The sequence below is a fragment of the Vipera ursinii genome, assembly GCF_947247035.1.
Source record: "Vipera ursinii genome assembly, chromosome: 12".
NCBI classification, from domain to species: domain Eukaryota; kingdom Metazoa; phylum Chordata; class Lepidosauria; order Squamata; family Viperidae; genus Vipera; species Vipera ursinii.
Window position 1 is genome coordinate 10,717,544 of NC_139525.1, and position 18,088 is coordinate 10,735,631.

Genomic DNA, 18,088 nt, shown 5'->3' on the forward strand with positions numbered 1-18,088 from the left:
CAGCCCTAATGAAGATCCAATGTTTCCTAGACTCTACTTTTTTCCCAGAGTTGAAAAGCTGCCACACCCAAGCAACCCGATCCACACCTGTAGAGTTCGCACCAACTACTTTCTTGTATTTTGCCTATAATACAGGAATCTTCCCAGACTGTTTGCCTTCCATTGGGAACAGATAGATAAGGTTCCATGCACCTTAATTGCCTATAATACAGGAATCTTCCCAGACTGCTTGTCTTCCATTGTGAAAAATAGATAAGGTTCCATGGACCTTAAGGGAAGTGGGGGTCAATCCTAGGTCTCTTGTGGCTGTGCAATGATTCGAGGCTAATTCCCCACTTGATTCCTTCTCCGTTTAGTTGGGCATTTCCCAACAAAAGCATTCTTTAGTCACAGTTCATTTATCTCTGTCCTAGGTTGCCCATATATCCCCTAACCCCAATACTTGTGGTGTAACACTTATTGTGGGCCAATAAGAGTTAAGACATAGGGAAATGCTTGCTTGACATGACCTAAAGCCCATCTTAATTCAGCATTTGTTTTTGTGCAGGGTTATCCTTCAAAAGGCCTCTTTTAATTTCAGATTTGTCCATTCAAATACTATTGAATACAGGCTTCATTAATAGAGGGATAGAATCAAGAACATGTGAAGTATTAGTACCACTTTACAAAGCCTTAGTACGGCCACACTTGGAATACTGCATCCAGTTTTGGTCACCACAATATAAAAAAATGATGTTGAGACTCTGGAAAGAGTGCAGAGAAGAGCAACAAAGATGATTAGGGGGCTGGAGGCTAAACATATGAAGAACGGTTGCAGGAATTGGGTATGCCTAGTCTAGTGAAAAGAAGGACAAGGGGACATATGATTACATTGTTCCCATATTTAAGGGGCTGCCACAAAGAAGGGAGGGGGGCCCCGGTCAACCTATTTTCCAAGGTACCAGAAGGCAAAATAAGAAACAATGGATGGAAACTTATCAAGGAGAGAAGCAACCTAGAACTAAGGAGAAATTTCCTAACAATGAGAACAATCAACTTGTAGAAAGACTTGCCTCCAGAAGTTGTGGGTGCCCCATCACTGGAGGCTTTCAAGAAGAGACTGAACAGCCATTTGTCTGAAACCTGGCTTTTTGATCTATCAGGCCTGGACTGAAGGGGTTTTAGCTTTTTTATATTGTTTTAATTGTTGGGCTTTAATTAATTTAATTCATTTTAATTTTATATTATCTTTTTATATTGTCTTTTATATGCTGCCCTGTAAACCGCCCTGAGTCCTTTGGGAATAGGGCAGTATAGAAAACTAACTAACTAAATAAATAAATAAATAAATGGTACAGACTGTCCTGCTTGAGTAGGGGGTTGGACTAGATGGCCTCCAAGGTCTCTTTCAATTGTGTTATTCTATATGTGTGTCCTGCATAGGATTGCACTTTTAGGGGGAGTGCCTTTCAATAATAATTGATGATGAGGAATGATCAGAGTCAGAAACACTTGCTGATCTATTTCAACCCTCTAGAGGACTGACCCCAGCTGCCTACCAATGCCCATTAAGACCTCCATTAAAAATCCCCCTTTAAATTAAGATTTCTTTGTCGCTACACAATATTGTTAATAGTTTTTCCATACGAGTTTTCCCATACAAAACGTATTTAACTTTCTGTATGTATTTAAGATCCATTTAGCACAGAATCCGGGGAAAACCACATGCTTAAAAGTTCTTAAATGGTTTATTGGAAAAGAACAGATTCTGGAAATGGAGCATTAATGAGAATTCTGGGTAGAAAGTCCTATGACTGTAAATCAATGTGAGAGCCGGAGATTTGAAGGAAGGATTAAATGTCCATTAACTGGTGACATCATGAAGAGCAAAGCTGAGGCAGCTAAGAAGTGTAGCCCAAATAAAGAATTGATGAATCCGATTGAGCCTCTTGGGGAGCTGAGCAGAACATTTGAAAGTGGTCTTCGTGATTAAAAAGAAATGCGACGGCAGTAAATTATGTATATGAATGGAAGCTGTGAAATCATGGTTAGTTGGAGAAATCTGTCTGGTTTCTCAGCTCTGGCAGCCAAAGCTTTTGCTCATGGAATCTAAAGAAAATGTTCTTTTTATATTTTTAAAAACTAATGTCCTGCAGTCTTGGACCAAAAAGGCATCAGTCAAGGCTATGAGATTCAACTGCTTGATTATTTTTTGCTGGCTGTTACCTCCAGTCCTGGTGTGGATGTAGGAGATGAACAGGCTGAGCCTGAAGGAGGGGTCAAACGCGTCACAAGTCTTGAGTCCTTTTGAGCCCACAAGAGATCTACATCCAGCCCACTTTGAATTCCTGTGACTCTTATCTACCACCAACTTGCTTTGACCGTTAATAGTTCAGATTCTTGTAGTAGAGAGCTCAAGTTTGCAATAAATCTTTCTATCCATTTGGAACTGCCTGCAGTTCCTGATTTCCCTGGCACTTAACAGTGAGTAGCGACATAGAAACATAGAAAACCAAAGGGGGGGGGGGAAAGACCCAGTGGTCCATCAAGTCTGTCCTTTGAGTTTTTTGTTCACTTGTTTTTTTCTTTTTAATTAATTAGTTAATTTTAATTATTATTGTATTTCATTATTAGCATTTTATTTATTTTTTATTTTTTTTCGGTCAAGACAACTTCCTATGCCATCTGTCTTGTAAACTAGCAGGATTCTTCCCCCCCCCCAATATGCATATGTATACATTCGAACTAGACTACACGCTATTGTTCTGCCCTCTATTAAAATCACTATGCTGTCTCTTACAAAAGAAAAAAAATAAATAAATCTCGCCATTCACAATATGGCTGTGTATGTCTGTGCAATTCTTAACACCCACAATCTGGAACCCTATAGCAGTGTTACGATGCCTTAATGTTAGTTGAATAAAACATGTAGTTCTTCCCAATATATTCAGATCAACAACACTACAACAGCCTGGTAGTTTGTACCCAGATTTACAAATACGAGCACCGACTTTGAACAAAGAGAGGGAATGAATCGTCTCCTGAGCCATGTGGTGGACCAGATTGTTCCTTCCTTCTTGCCAACCTTACAAAAAGAAGGTGGGGGGGAGGGATAATTGATAATTAACAGTCCCAGCAGCTTCTTCTTCTGGTCATTTCGTTTTCTATCACCCTCCATGATCATCTGAAGGTATTAACAGACTTTTAGGCTTATTAGGAGAAAAACTCAGCTTCAGGGACAATTTCTCCGTGGAGCTCTGCTATTCTAATCAAGTACCAGAAATCACGTCTAAGCCTGTTTCTAGGTGCTAGGAGTTTGGTGTAGTAACTGAGAGACCAGGAGTTCCACGTTACTCCCACCTTGAGCAGGAAGCCAACTGGCTCATCTTGGGCCAGTCCCTCTCTTTCAGCCCTGCGAAGAAGGAGGCAACATGAACCGCTTCCAAAATCTTCCCAAGAAAGTGGCAGGGATTGAGCAAGAGAGAGAGAGAGAGAGAGAGAGAGAGAGAGAGAGAGAGAGAGAGAGAGAGAGAGAGAGAGAGAGAGAGAGAGAGAGAAACAGAGAGTGAGTAACAGGGAAAGAGAGAAAAACAGAGAAAGGGAGAGAGAAAGAGAAAGAGAGAGAGAGAAAAACCGAGAAAGAAAAAGGGAGAGAGAGAGAGAGAGAGAGAGAGAAAGAGAGAAACACACATAAAGGAAAGAAAGAGAAAAAGAAAGAGGAAGGGTGGGAAGGAGGGAGAGAGAGAGAGAAAACACTGCCTCTGTTTCTTCCAGGATGTTTTGTAAGTCATTTAATCCAACGTCCAACCCACGTGCAGCAGATGAACAATTTTCTCTTCTCCCTACTCCAGCCACCTGTTCAAGTAACAAGTAACGCTTTGCGTCTTTGACAGACAGACCTTCTAATCATCTCTACCACCAGATCCAGTGTGGAACTAAGCATGCTGTTAAACCTTCGGATTTTTATTTTTTTTTAATGTAAAGCCTTTTAAAATGGGGATGGTTATTCTGAGTTGCCAAATATTAGCCCTTCAGCGTAAGATCACTCAGACCTAGAGATTTAATTTCAGTATTAATACGAACCGTTCGCAGCAGCCAGAAAAGTACACGGCTTCTTTCTTTCTTTTTTAAAGCAAAGAGTGGCATTAACAACTTTGCTCCCAGGAATCTCGAAGGTTTTTGAGTAACTGTATATTGAATGGCACTCTTCCTCAATGACATTTTTATTTTTATTTTTAAATAATCTGGGTACACTAAGAGCCTTGGTGGAGCAGTGGGCTAAGGCCTCCTTAAGTAACACCAGCTGCCTGCAATTAGTGCAGGTTCGAGTCCCACCAGGCTCAAGGTTGACTCAGCCTTCCATCCTTCCGAGGTAGGTAAAATGAGGACCCAGATTGTTGGGGGCAATTAAGCTGACTTTGTAATAATGCCGCTTGGGGGGGGCCCGAAAGCCCTAATAAGCAGGCATATACATAGAATGAAGGCTACTGCTAAGCTTGTAAGCCGCCCTGAGTCTTTGGAGAAGGGCGGGATATAAATGGAATTAAAATAAAAAAAATAAAATGAAAAAATAAGGCATAAAAACAAACACTGAAAACTTTATAAAGAAAAATAAATGAAGGAAACAAAGCAAAATAATCCTTCATGTTAAGATAAGGGCATGCCTACGCACACACAAACACAGACACACACACACTAACATAGATGATCTTAAGCAGAAATACACACACTTTATATAGCCATATTTGGCACTTCTGTTTAGAACGGCTTTTACACAGAGATAATTCTTTTATTTATTTAATTTATTTATTTAATTTAATTTGTATACCGCCCTTCTCCCGAAGGACTCAGGGCGGTGAACAGGGCCATAAATACCAAAATAACCAAAATACAAAATTAAAAACAAATTAAACCTTAGTGCCCAAATGTAAAAAATAAATTATATTAAAACAATTAAAACCAAAACCCATCAGACCAGGCCGGCTTGTTCAAAATAATTAGAATTAATTAATTAGAAAAGCACAGTTAATTCAGCTAATGAATGATAATCAGAAATCCACGTAACAGCTTTCGTAGTGTTTGATTTGATTTGCAGCCTGCAATCCCTCTTCCTTTCCAATCTACACACACACACACACACACACACACACACACACACACCAACTCCCTCTGTTAAATTGGACAAGGAGACTCAAAGTCATCCAGGATGCTTCAATAACAAACAGTCCTCAACTTACAACAATTCATTTAGTGACCATTCAAAGTCACAACGGTGCTGAAAAAATTCAGAGGCTTGGCAACTGACTCATATTTATGACGGTTGCTGCGTCCCGGGATCATGTGATCCCCTATTTGCGACCTTCTGGCAAGCAAAGTCAAGGGGGAAGTCAGATTTACTTAACAATCGTGTTCCTAACCTAACAACTGCAGTGATTCACTTAACAACTATGGCAAGAAAGGTCATAAACTGGGGCAAAATTCACTTAACAACTGCCTCACTTTGTGACAGAAATCTGTAGCTCATTCGTGGTGGTTAGTGGAGGATTACTTCTATTGGAGAGCCAATTTGAATGAAGAACTCTGTTCTCTATGTACCTTTAAAAACACTGCAGCCTACTCGCTCTCATTTTAAATAATCTTGGTTGTTTTTAGGCAGAGCAATTTTCAAACACTTTAAATGTCACTAATCGGTGGAAGATATGTTTAAATTTTCCCCTGCTTTACAATAACAACTCGAGCAACAAGCCGTAGGAATCGACTCACTTCCCTCAGCGGTGTCAACTGAAACGCCTCAATTGTTTAAAACTTGCATAAAAGTATAAGTTACATTTGTCGAAGCCAGAAGGCCCACATGGAGGCTCAATCTGTATGCTGGTCAGCTGATGTATAGTCTGTTAAAGATATTGTGACAAATGCATTTATTTACGCATTGAAATCTTAACAGTAATTATGTGCAGGAAAAGGCAATGAGCAAATAACTCTTCGTGTTATGATTGTATTGCCAGCACAGATTTGCCCTGTGGGAAGAAGGGAGGAGAGAGTTCAGAATAGAACATTGAACCATAGGGCTGAAAGAGACCTTGGAGGTCTTCTAGTCCAGCCCCCTGCTCAAGCAGGAGAACCTATACCCGTGGTGGCGAACCTATGGCACGGGTGCCAAAGGTGGCACGCAGAGCCCTCTTCAGCTGGGTTTTAGAAAACCTTTTCGCTTTAGGCCTCCGCCGCCGTGTGCAAGGAAAAAAAAAGATTCAATCAATCAATCAATTTCAACTTCTCGCGGGAAAATAAAAGATCTCGCAAAGTTGGGATTGATTGATTGAATTTTTTAGTCCCACCCACTCTGCCGTGACCACTGCAGCCACGCCCACCCAAAGGGCCACGCCCACCCGGCACCCGATGATACATAAGTGGGTTTTGGGTTGCCGTTTGGGCACTCGGTCTCTAAAAGGTTCGCCATCACTGACCTAGACCATCCCAGTCAAACGGTTGTCCAGTCTATTTTTGAAGCCCTCGAGCCATGGAGCACCCGCAACTCCAGGCTATTCCATTGTTCTCACTGTCAGAAAATTTCTCCTTACTTCTAGACTGAATCTCTCTTTTAACAAGCTTCTACCCATTCCTTCTTGTCCTGCTCTCTGGTGCTTTGGAGCAGGGGTCTTCAAACTTGGCCCTTTTATGACTTGTGGACTTCAACTCCCAGAATTCCTCAGCCAGCTGGCTGAGGAATTCTGGGAGTTGAAGTCCACAAGTCATAAAAGGGCCAAGTTTGAAGACCCCTGGTCTATTCACTGTGTGTTGGGGGGAGAAAGCACGGGGGGGGGAAGCTTAGCTAATCTCAATATACACATGTTGTACTTTGACAATAAAGGTTTATTATTATTATTATTATTATTATTATTATTATTATTATTATTATTATTAAAAAAAGGCTAGATAGGTGAGAGAGAATCTACGTTTCGCCCCCCCCCCTTAGTTGGTCTTAGTCCGCTGCAAGAGCGCCTGCAGAGTTCAAATTTGGAAAGCGAATTTTGCAAATCCGAAGAGATCAAAAGATGCTTTTTTAGGGAAGAATGATGATTTTTTTATGGTCACTATAGATTCTTAATGGTTCCCTTAGTGCAAGGTTTTGTCGACCGTAGGCATTTGAAGATGTGTGGACTTCAACTCCCAGAACACCCCATTGCTGACTACAGATTTCTGGGAGTTGAAGTCCACACTTCTTCAAATGGCTAAAGCTGGGAAACGCTGCTTTGGAGAACAAGTCAATCCTCCTCTTCTCTGCGACAGCCCCTCAAGTACTTGAAGACAGTTATCATGTTCTCCCAAGCCTTTTCTTCGCTAGTTAAGACCCGTAACTAGCTCCCTCAACTGTTCACCATACAGTTTAGTCTCCAGACCCCCCCCCCCAATCACCTTTGTTGTTCTTCTCTGCACACTTTCCAGGGTTTCAACATCCTTTTTTTTTCTTTACTACATGGATAGCATGGACATGGCACGGAGTGCAGCAAATACAACCTTTTAACATATTGGTTGTGCAAAAAAAGGTTTTTGGTAGCCTCATTAAACTTTGTCTCACTTGTGCAATTGTCTGGGTCACGGGTGTTTGTTCTTCTAACTGCAATGTCAATTGCAATTTTAAAATCGCTTTTTAAAAATAAGTGTAGATTAGGGGAATACAGCGGCAGTTACTTTTGCTAAGAAAGGGCTGGATTTGTATGTGCTAATAAGCTAGAAGGCGGGGTATTTTTGTTTTATTTTTTTGTCATTTTAACATAGGATGTGAACGTGGCTGGGATGATTTATAAACCAGAGATTATGGGTTTGCCTGTCATAAGAACACACATGTATAAAATGCCCTGAGGTGTAGGAAGTGGTACAGATCTAACCACCGATATCGGAAGTATCCGGGGGGTTTTTTTCTCCACATTTCCTAACAGAAGTTGCTTCCTCTATCATTTATTTTTTATTTTTTTTATTATTTTAATTCCATTTATATCCCGCCCTTCTCCGAAGACTCAGGGTGGCTTACAAGCTTAGCCTGTGATCAAATTAAGTCAGTCCATCCCATGGTGCTGGTGGCTAAAACTTCAAATTTGTAATGTAATTTCACTTTGATTATAAAAAGGTAAAGGTTCCCCCGCATATGCGTGCTGGTCGTTTCCAACTCTAGGGGCCGGTGCTCATCTCCGTTTCAAAGCCGAAGAGCCAGCGCTTGTCCGAGGACGTCTCCGTGGTCATGTGGCCGGCATGACTAGACGCCCAAGGCGCACGGAATGCTGTTACCTTCCCACAGTAGTGGTCCCTATTTTACTACTTGCATTTTTACGTGCTTTCGAACTGCTAGGTTGGCAGAAGCTGGGATGTGTAACAGGCGCTCACTGTTACACAGCACTCAGGATTCGACCCGCCAAACTGCCGACCTTCTGATCGACAAGCTCAGCGTCCTAACAATTAGAAGAGCTAAACAAAAAGCAAGAGTGTGTACAAGGCTCCCTTTGATCCATGTCATAGTTCTTTTCCTTTGGGGGAGGGGGAAAGATTCTCTGGCTGGCGCAACCAGGTCTTGAGGTTTGGTTTCGGTTTTAAAGGAGGGGGCAGCAGGATGGCCCAGGGCCAAGGGGAGGCCTGCTGCCCTTCGCAGAGGCTTTTCGGGTCAAGAGAGATTTTCACCTTTTACTATTTTCACCGTTTCATTTATTTTTTAAAAAAGTTTTCCACCATAACACAAGCTTACAGTAACATTGTAACCGGAAGCTTCACAAAGTATGGATTGAGATCAGCAGCCACAGAAAGGGAACAAACAAACGGGAAGGGAAGGGAGGGAGGGAAGATAGATGGATGGAAGGAAGCAAGGAAAGGGAGGAAGGGAAGGAAGAAAGGAAGGAGAAAAGAGTGGGAAGGAGGAAAAGAAGGATGGAAGGACTTGAACAATCGAATTGAATTAAATTTAGATGCCGCCCTTCTCCCAAGGACTCAGGGCGGCTCACAACAATACAAGTTAACAAGATAAAATACAATTATTATTATTTTTTTAAAAAAAGAAGAATTAAACAACGAAGCAAAGACGTAACAAGAGACCCAATAAAACCCCAACTGCAGTCAATTCCAGGCCGGGTTGTTGAAACATCCACGTCTTCAGGTCACGGCTGAAGATTTGCAAGGTTGCGGGGGGGGGCGGTTTCCGATGCCGGCTATCACCTGTCCGATCTGAGCCTTCGCCACCTGGTCCCGCCAAGGACGATGGCCTTGCAGTCCGAGGCGGCGGGGGTCAAAGGGAGGCGGCACGCCCCGGCCGGGCACCTGGCCGCCGCCCACCGCCCACCGCTGGCTCGCGGGCACCCGCTTGGGCTTTGGCAAGAGCCGGCCGGCCGCGCCCACCTGCCTGGCCCCCGGGGATTCCCCCTCCCTCCCTCCACGCCCCGGCCGACCCCCCCCGCCCTCCTTTGTTCGGGCCGCGCTGACGTCACCGCCACCGACGTCACCCCCGCTCGGTGTCCACGCACCCGCTGACGTCACGCCTCCCCGGGGGAGGGGTCCTCCCCGTCTCTGTCTCTCTCTCTCTCTTTTTTTTTTTTAACCCCTTCCCCGCCGGCGCCCTCCGCGCGCGAGAGAGAGAGAGGGGAGGGGGAATTCTCCCCACGCCGCTGACGTCACGGGCGCCCCCTCCCCACCTCCAGACCCCGCCCCGGCCCAGCCCGGAGCCCGGCGCAGAGCAGAGCCGCCCCCGCTCGCCCGATCGCCGCCGCCGCCGCAGAGCCGCCTGCCCGCCTCCCAGCCAGCCAGCCATGCGCCGCGCCGGAGCGCCCCCGTCGGCCGCCTAGCCCCGAGCGCCGTCCCGCGCCGTCCCCTCCGCTCGGGGAGGGGGCGAGCATGAGCAGCCGGCCCGGCTCGGAGGAGGAGGAGGAGGAGGAGGAGGCAGCCGGGCGCAAGGCAGGACCCCCCCGCCGGCCCCGAGGGGCAGGAGCGCGCCGGCGGAGGAGGAGGAGGAGGAGGCGGAGGAGGCGGCGCCATGGTGCCCTTTGCGCCGCCCGAGGGCGCGGAGGAGCCGCCTGAGCCCGACGCGGAGCCCTTCTGCCCTCCGCCGCCGCCGCCCCCGCCGCCGCCCGAGATCGCCGCGGGAAGAGGAGGACGAGGAGGAGGAGGAGGCGGCAGCAGCAGCGGCAGCAGTCCGGGCGGCGAGGTGAGCGGCGAGGAGGAAGAGGAGGAGGAGGAGGAGGAGGAGGGCGGCCCCGGACGGGCGGGGAGAAGTTGGGGGGCCGCCGGGAGGGGCGCCGGGGAGACGAGGAGGAGGAGGAAGGAGGAGGGTCCCAGCCTGGCTCTCCGCCGCCCCCCTCGTGGGGCTGGGGTCGCCGCCCCCGCCCCCTCTTCCGCAGCTGGCTCCCCTCCCCTCCCCTCCCCGTTTCGTCCCCCGATCTTGGGGGTCGCTGTCCGTTCAGTCCCCGCCCCCCCCCGTCCGAACTTTTCTTGATCCTTTTCTGAGCACCCCGAATCAGCTTCCCCCTTGCCTGGGACTCTTCGCAGCGCCGCATCCTCGGCTGGTCCCCGCCAGGGATGCGCGGGTGGTCCGATGCCGAGCCGGCGTCTTTCCCCGCCCCCTCCCCCGTTTTTTTTTTAAATCCCCGGTTTATATAGTGTCCTCGACACTAGAGAGCAGTCTGATGTGTTTCGGGGCTCTCCGGCCCCATAATGCCCAGCCCACCATACTCCCAGCTGAGCCATCGGAGTTATGGAGGGGATGCGATATAGTCCCTTGCATTCCCTCCTTGTTTAAAAGCGCAGTCATTCTCCGGCTGCGAGTGGGCGAAGGTGCGGGGACATCAATGCCTCTAATCCCCAGCCAGGCTTCGGCTCTCATCTTCTTCTGACCTCTTTCTCCATTCTTTAGCCCAGTAAAGTCAGCTGCTCCTTCCGTCCTCATGTGAATGCAAAGCAGGAGGGGAGGCTGCCCTAATAATCTCCCCCCCCCACACACACACACCTTTTACTTGTCCTGATCCTATGAGAACTGAAGTTTATTTTATTTTTTTTTCCATATGTAAAACTTCTTTCTAACAGGATCAGCCCAGCCGAGTGAAACCAAGATAATCGTTTTTTATTTTTATTTTTAAATTGATTCCACTTGTTCACCTTCTCTTTTCCTTCTTCATTTTTGCCTTTTGGTCTCCTTCTTGGGTCTCCAAGATCTGGTCTTCAGTTTGCTTTTCTTCCTTGTCTTCCCCTTGGTTTAGATCCCTCCTTGGCAACTTTTAAGACTGGTGGACAACTCCCAGAATCCCCCAGCCTGCATGGTTGAAGTCCACAGGTCTTAACCTTGCCAAGATTGGACATCCCTGGTTTAGATTTCTTCTGCTCTAACTACCTTTGCTTGTCCTTTCCCCACCTTGATCAAGTCCTACCTGCCAAATAAACCAGAGTCTTCTCATTCACATTTTTAAGAACGTCACCACCACCTCCACTTTCTCCTGGAACTCACCCTAGATGAGGAGATGGTCCCAGGCCTGAAGGATTTATATATCTTTTTTTAATCTAGCTCCCCTCTCCAGGAACTAAATGTAAAAAAAGGTTTGTCTGGCTCTTCAGTTCTTAGGAGAAAGAGGTCTTACACTTTTGGAGTGGCTGAACGTTAAGAACCCAAAATCCTGGAATGTTCATGCCTCCCTTCTCATTCTGCAACACAGGAAGTCCTTGACTTACAATCATTCGTTGAGTGACCGTTCAAAGTCGCAATGGCACAAAAAAAAAAAAAAAAAAGGGACCGGTGACTGGTTTTCACACTTAATGACTATTGGAGTATCACAGTCATGCTTGCAACAGGCATGTATTTATTGTGATAGTTGCATGTCCCGGGCTCATGTCATTGTGTAACTTTGTAATTTTCCCAGCCGGCTTCTGACAAGCAAAGTCAATGGAAGATTTATTTATTTTTTTATTTTAATTCCATTTATATCCCGCCCTCCTCCGAAGACTCAGGGCAGCTTACAAGCTTAGCAGTAGCCTTCATTCTATGTATATGCCTGCTTGTTAGGGCTTTCACACCCCTCCCAAGCGGCATTATTACAAAGTCAGCTTATTGCCCCCAACAATCTGGGTCCTCATTTTACCTACCTGGGAAGGATGGAAGACTGAGTCAACCTTGATTTGCTTAACGACTGCAATGATTCACTTAACAGCGGTGGCAAACGAAGATGCTAAAAGGTGGGGTGGAACTTGCTTAACAACTGTCTTGCTTAGCAATGGAAATGTTGGCTCAGTTGTAGTCAGAAATCAAGGGCTACCTGGAAAACTCAAGGTAGCCAAAACTGAGACAGAACTAGATTCTTTGTGACTGCTGCCATTACTTTTCTTTTGTTGGCTAATGTGGTTTTTCTAGATGCTGTTCTTTAGCATTCAGTCTACTTTACTTCAAAAAAATTGGGGGTAGGGGGGAGGGAGAGAAAGAAAAAAACAAGAAGTCTATCCTTTTGTAGGGCCTTAGTATCTATTTAGCGTTATCCTCTGCTTAACAGAAATTACTAGTTTTCCTCACTACTTGTGTACCAATAAAACTTCTTTGCATTCCCGAAATTATTTCTAAAATATTTCAGAATGCTTAGAACGCCATACCCTGAATGCAAAAAGGTTCTGAATTGTTTCCTTTCTTAGTTTTTGACACCTTTTAAAAAATACGTTTGCCAAGTGTCTGCCTTTGTCCTTGAGATGTGCCCTTTAAATAGTCCAAAACATTTCCAAAGGTCATCCGTGTTTCATTCATCAGCCCTGCGGGATAATCATAATATTTCATTTTAAAAATAGGAATTAGTCTAGATCTTGTCCCTTGCTTCTTATAAGAGAAAACACAGTGTCCCGTCAGTGTTAGAACTAAAGTAGTGAATAAAATGCCTTTTTTTTATAAGTTTGACACTGCAAACCTTCAAAGGCCATATGCATTTTTTTTTAATGATGTCCATATTTTCCTTTCCCTCCCATGGAATCTAAAATAGTGTTTAGGATCCCGCAGGTGCGGTGATTTTATCTGGGTTATTTAGTTTCAGGAACTCTGCCCCGTCACTTATTCTTAATCTGTTTCAAGTTCTGAAGTTTGCTCCAAACATTTAAACCAGATAAGAATCTCTGTTTGGGATTATACAGTGCATTACGTCATTGTGGGCTGAATAAGATGCAATAGGCAGAGTGGACTTATTGCAGGGGAGCCCAAACCATGGTTTCCTAACAGTACAGGGCTAGGTTGGCGAAACAGAGTCAGTTAGACAAACCAGATGTTGTAACCAGGAAATCTGGCAGGGCTGTTTGCTTGAATTGAGTGGTTTTGTCTTGCCATTTTGCAGGTCTGTAATTTATCTGCAGTAGGGTTCACGCGTCCTTAGGGGATGTAAGAACTGATGTGGTTACTGTTTCTAGCTAAGGAGAAGCAGGCAGCCTCAAGGGTTTGTTAATCATGGAAAACAAGCTGGTTGGATTCCCACAAGATGTTCTAGGGCAGTGATGGCAAACCTTTTAGAGACTGAGTGCCCCAAAACTGCCCCACCCTGCCCCGTCCCCACCCCCCACTCCACCCAAAGGGCCACCCGCCTCCTCTGCGGCCCGCTGCAGCAGATTGCTGAGGAGGCCCAGCAGCGCCATGGCGGCCATGCCCTCCATCCGCACCCCGCAGCATCATCTGTGTGCGATGGGGCGCAAGGGCGCAGTCTTGTCCCCGCTGCCTGGCTGCCATGTAGCTGCGCTGCTCCACGTGGGCCATGCTTGGGGGTGACTCTCCTCCGGGGGGGGGTTGCTGGTGAGGAGGGGGCTGCAGGGGGAGGCAAGGCTGGGTGCTGCCTCTGGCACGCGTGCCACAGGTTCGCCGCCACTGTTCGAGGGCGAAACTTGTTTGCAAGCAAGCATGCAGAACGTCTGAAACTTGTTTGCAAGCAAGCATGTAGAACGTCTGCATTCACAGGATGTCAGCAAGGGGCACTGGTTGGCAGTTTAGTTTAACTCTGGTGACAGCTTTTAATCAGAATGAGTTTTGTTCTCTTTTAGGTGGGTTAATTATAGCAGTCTGGGTCCCAGACACTACCAGAGGTTTCATTAAACAAACACACTGGTGGCATCAATTGCTGCCTGACTAGAGAGGGATTTATTTTCAAAGTTAGTCAGCAGTTTCATTATAAAAATAAGCTATGAGCTCAGCAATAATTTCTTTAATTATTGGTCAGTTTTCTTGGCATCGGACTATTTCTGCAATGGCCGTTGCTGGAATTGCAGTGTCTCTATAGAGTGAGTTGGGGAAATTTACACTGGGGAAATAACCCCATTCTACTCGAGACTGGTGTGGGAAATACCAAAATATTTGTGTTGCAGAAATGTCAAGGGAGGCAGCTTTTATTATATATACCGCATCTCCTTTTTTTTCTAGAATTGGGAGATGAGAGTCAGAAGTAAACTATTGCATTCACGCCAGTTTACATGACATGTTCGTGAAAGATCTTATCCAAATACTGTTCTGAAAACTGGTTAGACTTGCCTCTGATTGCACTTCAAGAGTTTGTTTTTTCATTTTTTTTAAGATGCTGGTTTTGAAAGGTTCCTTGGAGAGGAAGTTTTACAATGAGTAACTGCAGTTTTATGAGGCAGAGATGTGAAGGAGGGAATACATTTTAATATTTGACTAGATAGTTCCAAATACAGCGTCGAGCTACAATGGTTTCTTGGAAGTAAGATACCGCTCCGTGGTGCTTAAGAAGAATGTAAGATTTTATAAGAAACGAGTCATTGCGTTTGGAACAAATTTTTTGTGCGGGGTTGTAGCCTTCGTATTTTATACGCTCTCTGTTTGTGTGGCCACAGAGTGCCGTTCCTAAGGACTGTAATTACCATGCTGTTCTCTTATTATAGATGTAGGTACTTTGAAATATTTCTATGATTGAATGCTTAAACAGGGCCTGTTGGCCTCCATAATTTTGGGAAACTCCGTAGTGAAGTCTTATTATTTGTGTATCAACGCTGAAGATTAGTACTTTTACTTGAAATTGTTAAATTTAATCCCAGCAGGATAGGCAATACCGCACTTTTTATGTTTATTCTCCAGGGTGATGAAAACATATGGTTAGGACGTTGTTTAGAAATTGTACGCTTGCTGATCCTCCTGTGAGGACCGTTTTCACTACAAACACTGTCTTTTTTTTTTTTACAATGAATTTTTATTAAGTTGTATTATGTTAAAAACGTAGCAGAAGCAAAAGTTAGAGAAATAAAACAAATGAAAGAGGAAAGTGCAGAGACAGAGAAAAAATATATATAAAAATACAGTTCTTAAGGCTTTTTCGTACGAACTCTTGGTTAAGGGGGAACCCTACCACAATCCTCAGGGATTTGGAGAAAAACTGCTGGAGCTCCAAAGCAGGAGGAATGGAGGAGTCCTTGTCTTACAACAGTTCATTTAGCGGCCGTTGAAATTTTAGAACATTGCTGCAAAAAGGACCATTTTTCACACTTTACGACCGTTGTCGCATCCCCAGGGTCACGTGTTCAAAATTCAATCTGTTGGCAACTGACTCACATTTATGACGATTGGAGGGTTCCCCGGGATCAGGCCTTATGTGACGTTCTGGCAAGCGAAGTAAGTTCATAAAACGAGGCAAAACTCACTTAGTAAATGTCTCGCTTAGCAACATAAATTTCGGGCTCAATTGTGGTCGTAAATTGAGGACTATCTGTACTGGGGTGGCGATCTTCTACCTGTCTTTTTCCGCCATCGTAAGCATGAGAGGTTATAGTTCAGAGTGGGGACATGAATTTCTCACCCACCTTATATAGGGCCTCTCCTCTTAGTATTTTCTACTCCTTATTTTAACTTCAGTTTCCTGCCTGCTCGTGCATTGGTTAATCAAAAGACACTAACTGCTAACTTGAAACTCCACTATTAGTTCATTTGATACCGAAATCAAACGTGCTTGGCTGCTGAGCAGGAATTTCTAGACTTTACGTTAAAGCTTGTAAGCCGCCCTGAGTCTTCGGAGAAGGGCGGGATATAAATAGAATTAAAATAAAAAATAAAATAAATAAATGTTCAATGATTGAAGCAATGTCTCTGGGTTGATGTTTTGTAGCTTAGCCTGAAACGGTAACAACCGTAAAAACAACAACAACAACAACAACTTTGCTTGCTTATACAATAACACTGTGAAATTGGCACCGTCCTCTTGTTTTCTGCAGCTATTCTGAGGCCCTTATACTGTACTACTAGTAGTATATGGCATGCATAGCAGCTGATCCATGAACAGTTTCTCTGGAAATAATCTGGATGCAAGAAGTAACATCTTTGAAATGTAGAACTGCTCGTAGAAGTGTCTTTTCTTGCTAGTACTTCTTAGTTCATAAGCCTCTGGGTTTCTACATTACAACGTTTAGCTACTTGTCGTGCAGTATAGGTAGTCCTCAACTTATAACAATTCATTTAGTGACTGTTTGAAGTTACAATGGCACTGGAAAAAAAGTGAATTAGGATCGTTTTTCACACTTACGACCCTGGCAGCATTTTCATGGTCAGGTGAATAAAATTCCGATGCTTGGCAAATGACTCATATTTATGACGGTCACAGCATCCCGGGGTGGTGGTGGTGGTCAGGTGGTCCCCTTTGGCGACCTTCTGACAAGCGAAGTAAATGGGGAAGCCAGATTTCATTTAACAGCCGTGTTACTGAGTTTAACAACTGCGGCGATTCACTTAACAACTGGCAAGGTTGGGAAGGTTTTAAAATGGGGCAAAGCTCGCTGAGCAAATGTCTCGCTTAGCAACAGAAATTTGGGGCTCAAATTATGGTTGTAAGTTGAGGAGCACCTGTGTTTTAGGCAAATGGTGTGCGCACACCAGAAATGTCTTTGCTACTAAGGTCATGAGGAACTCAGATGCCAGAATAATTACAACTTGCCTAAAATGAAATGATTCAGCCTAATCAAAAGGGGTGTTTGTTTAGGATGATGTTATTTGATTTGGAGAAGGCAAATATCATCACGCATCTGAATTGAACCTTGCCCTTTGAGTTGCTTGTCAATGCCTCTTTTGTGCATGTGCTCATTTGCAGACTTTGTGTGAGAAGAAAGCATCTTTAGATGATCAATTTGGTACCCCAATTTGTTTTAGGATTGAAATCAATACTTTATGTAGATTTTATTTTTTGCGAAGCCTCATTTCTAGATTGGTAGGTGACTGGATTTTTAGGGGAATATTCCCATCTTTGAAAATGAATGGAATACAGACTTCCTGTAATCATTGCTGGTATTAAATGTAGATCCATAACAAGTAGCAGTTACAAATCTGGGGAGGTTTGCTGATATGATGTAAAGTTCAGTTGGTTTCTTGGCTGTTAAAAGTTAGAGATTAATTAAAATATATTGCCTCATATAACTTACATTTAATTGGTGATCAGGTGTGGTGATGACCATCAATTTAAATAGTTTTTAAAAAGCTGTATTCGTGGGGAATTATGCTACCAAGTCCTTCTAATCATCTCTCCTTCTGCCCATTTTTCTTGCCATCCTGAGAATTTCTAAATTTGATAACCAAATCATAGGCAGCAGACAGAATAACAGAGTTGGAAGGGACTGTGAAGATCTTCTATCTAGTCCAACCCCCTGCTCAGGCAGGAAACCTTATATCAGTTCAGATAGATGGTTGTCCAATCTCTTCTTAAAAACTTCCAGTGTTGGAGCATTCACAACTTCTGGAGGCAGGTTGTTCCACTGGTTAGTTGTTCTAACTGTCAGGAAGTTTCTCCTTAGTTCTAGGTTGCTTCTCTCCTTGATTAGTTTCCATTTATTGCTTCTTCTCCTGCCTTCAGGTGCTTTGGAGACTAGCTTGATTCCCCTCTTCTTTGGGGCAGCCCCTGAGACATTGGAACATTGCTTATCATGTCACCCCTAGTCCTTCTTTTCATTAAACTAGGTAAAGGTAAAGGTTCCCCCGCACATGCATACTAGTTGTTTCCGACTCTAGGGGCCGGTGCTCATCTCCGTTTCAAAGCCGAAGAGCCAGCGCTTGTCCGAGGACCTCTCCGTGGTCATGTGGCCGGCATGACTAGACGCCAAAGGCGCACGGAACGCTGTTACCTTCCCACCATAGTGGTCCCTA

At 44.6% G+C, this 18,088-nt stretch overlaps 1 protein-coding gene across 1 annotated transcript in view; it reads left to right on the forward strand.

Annotated features, from left to right (window-relative positions):
• Nucleotides 1-9,973: 9,973 nt before the first annotated feature.
• RPS6KA6 (ribosomal protein S6 kinase A6) overlaps nt 9,974-18,088 on the forward strand; it is a 49,744-nt gene continuing 41,629 nt past the window's right edge. The window contains exon 1 of the mRNA XM_083372180.1: nt 9,974-10,159. Within this exon, the coding sequence (XP_083228306.1) occupies nt 9,989-10,159 (171 nt within the window). The 5' untranslated portion in view covers nt 9,974-9,988. The remainder of the gene's footprint in view (nt 10,160-18,088) is intronic.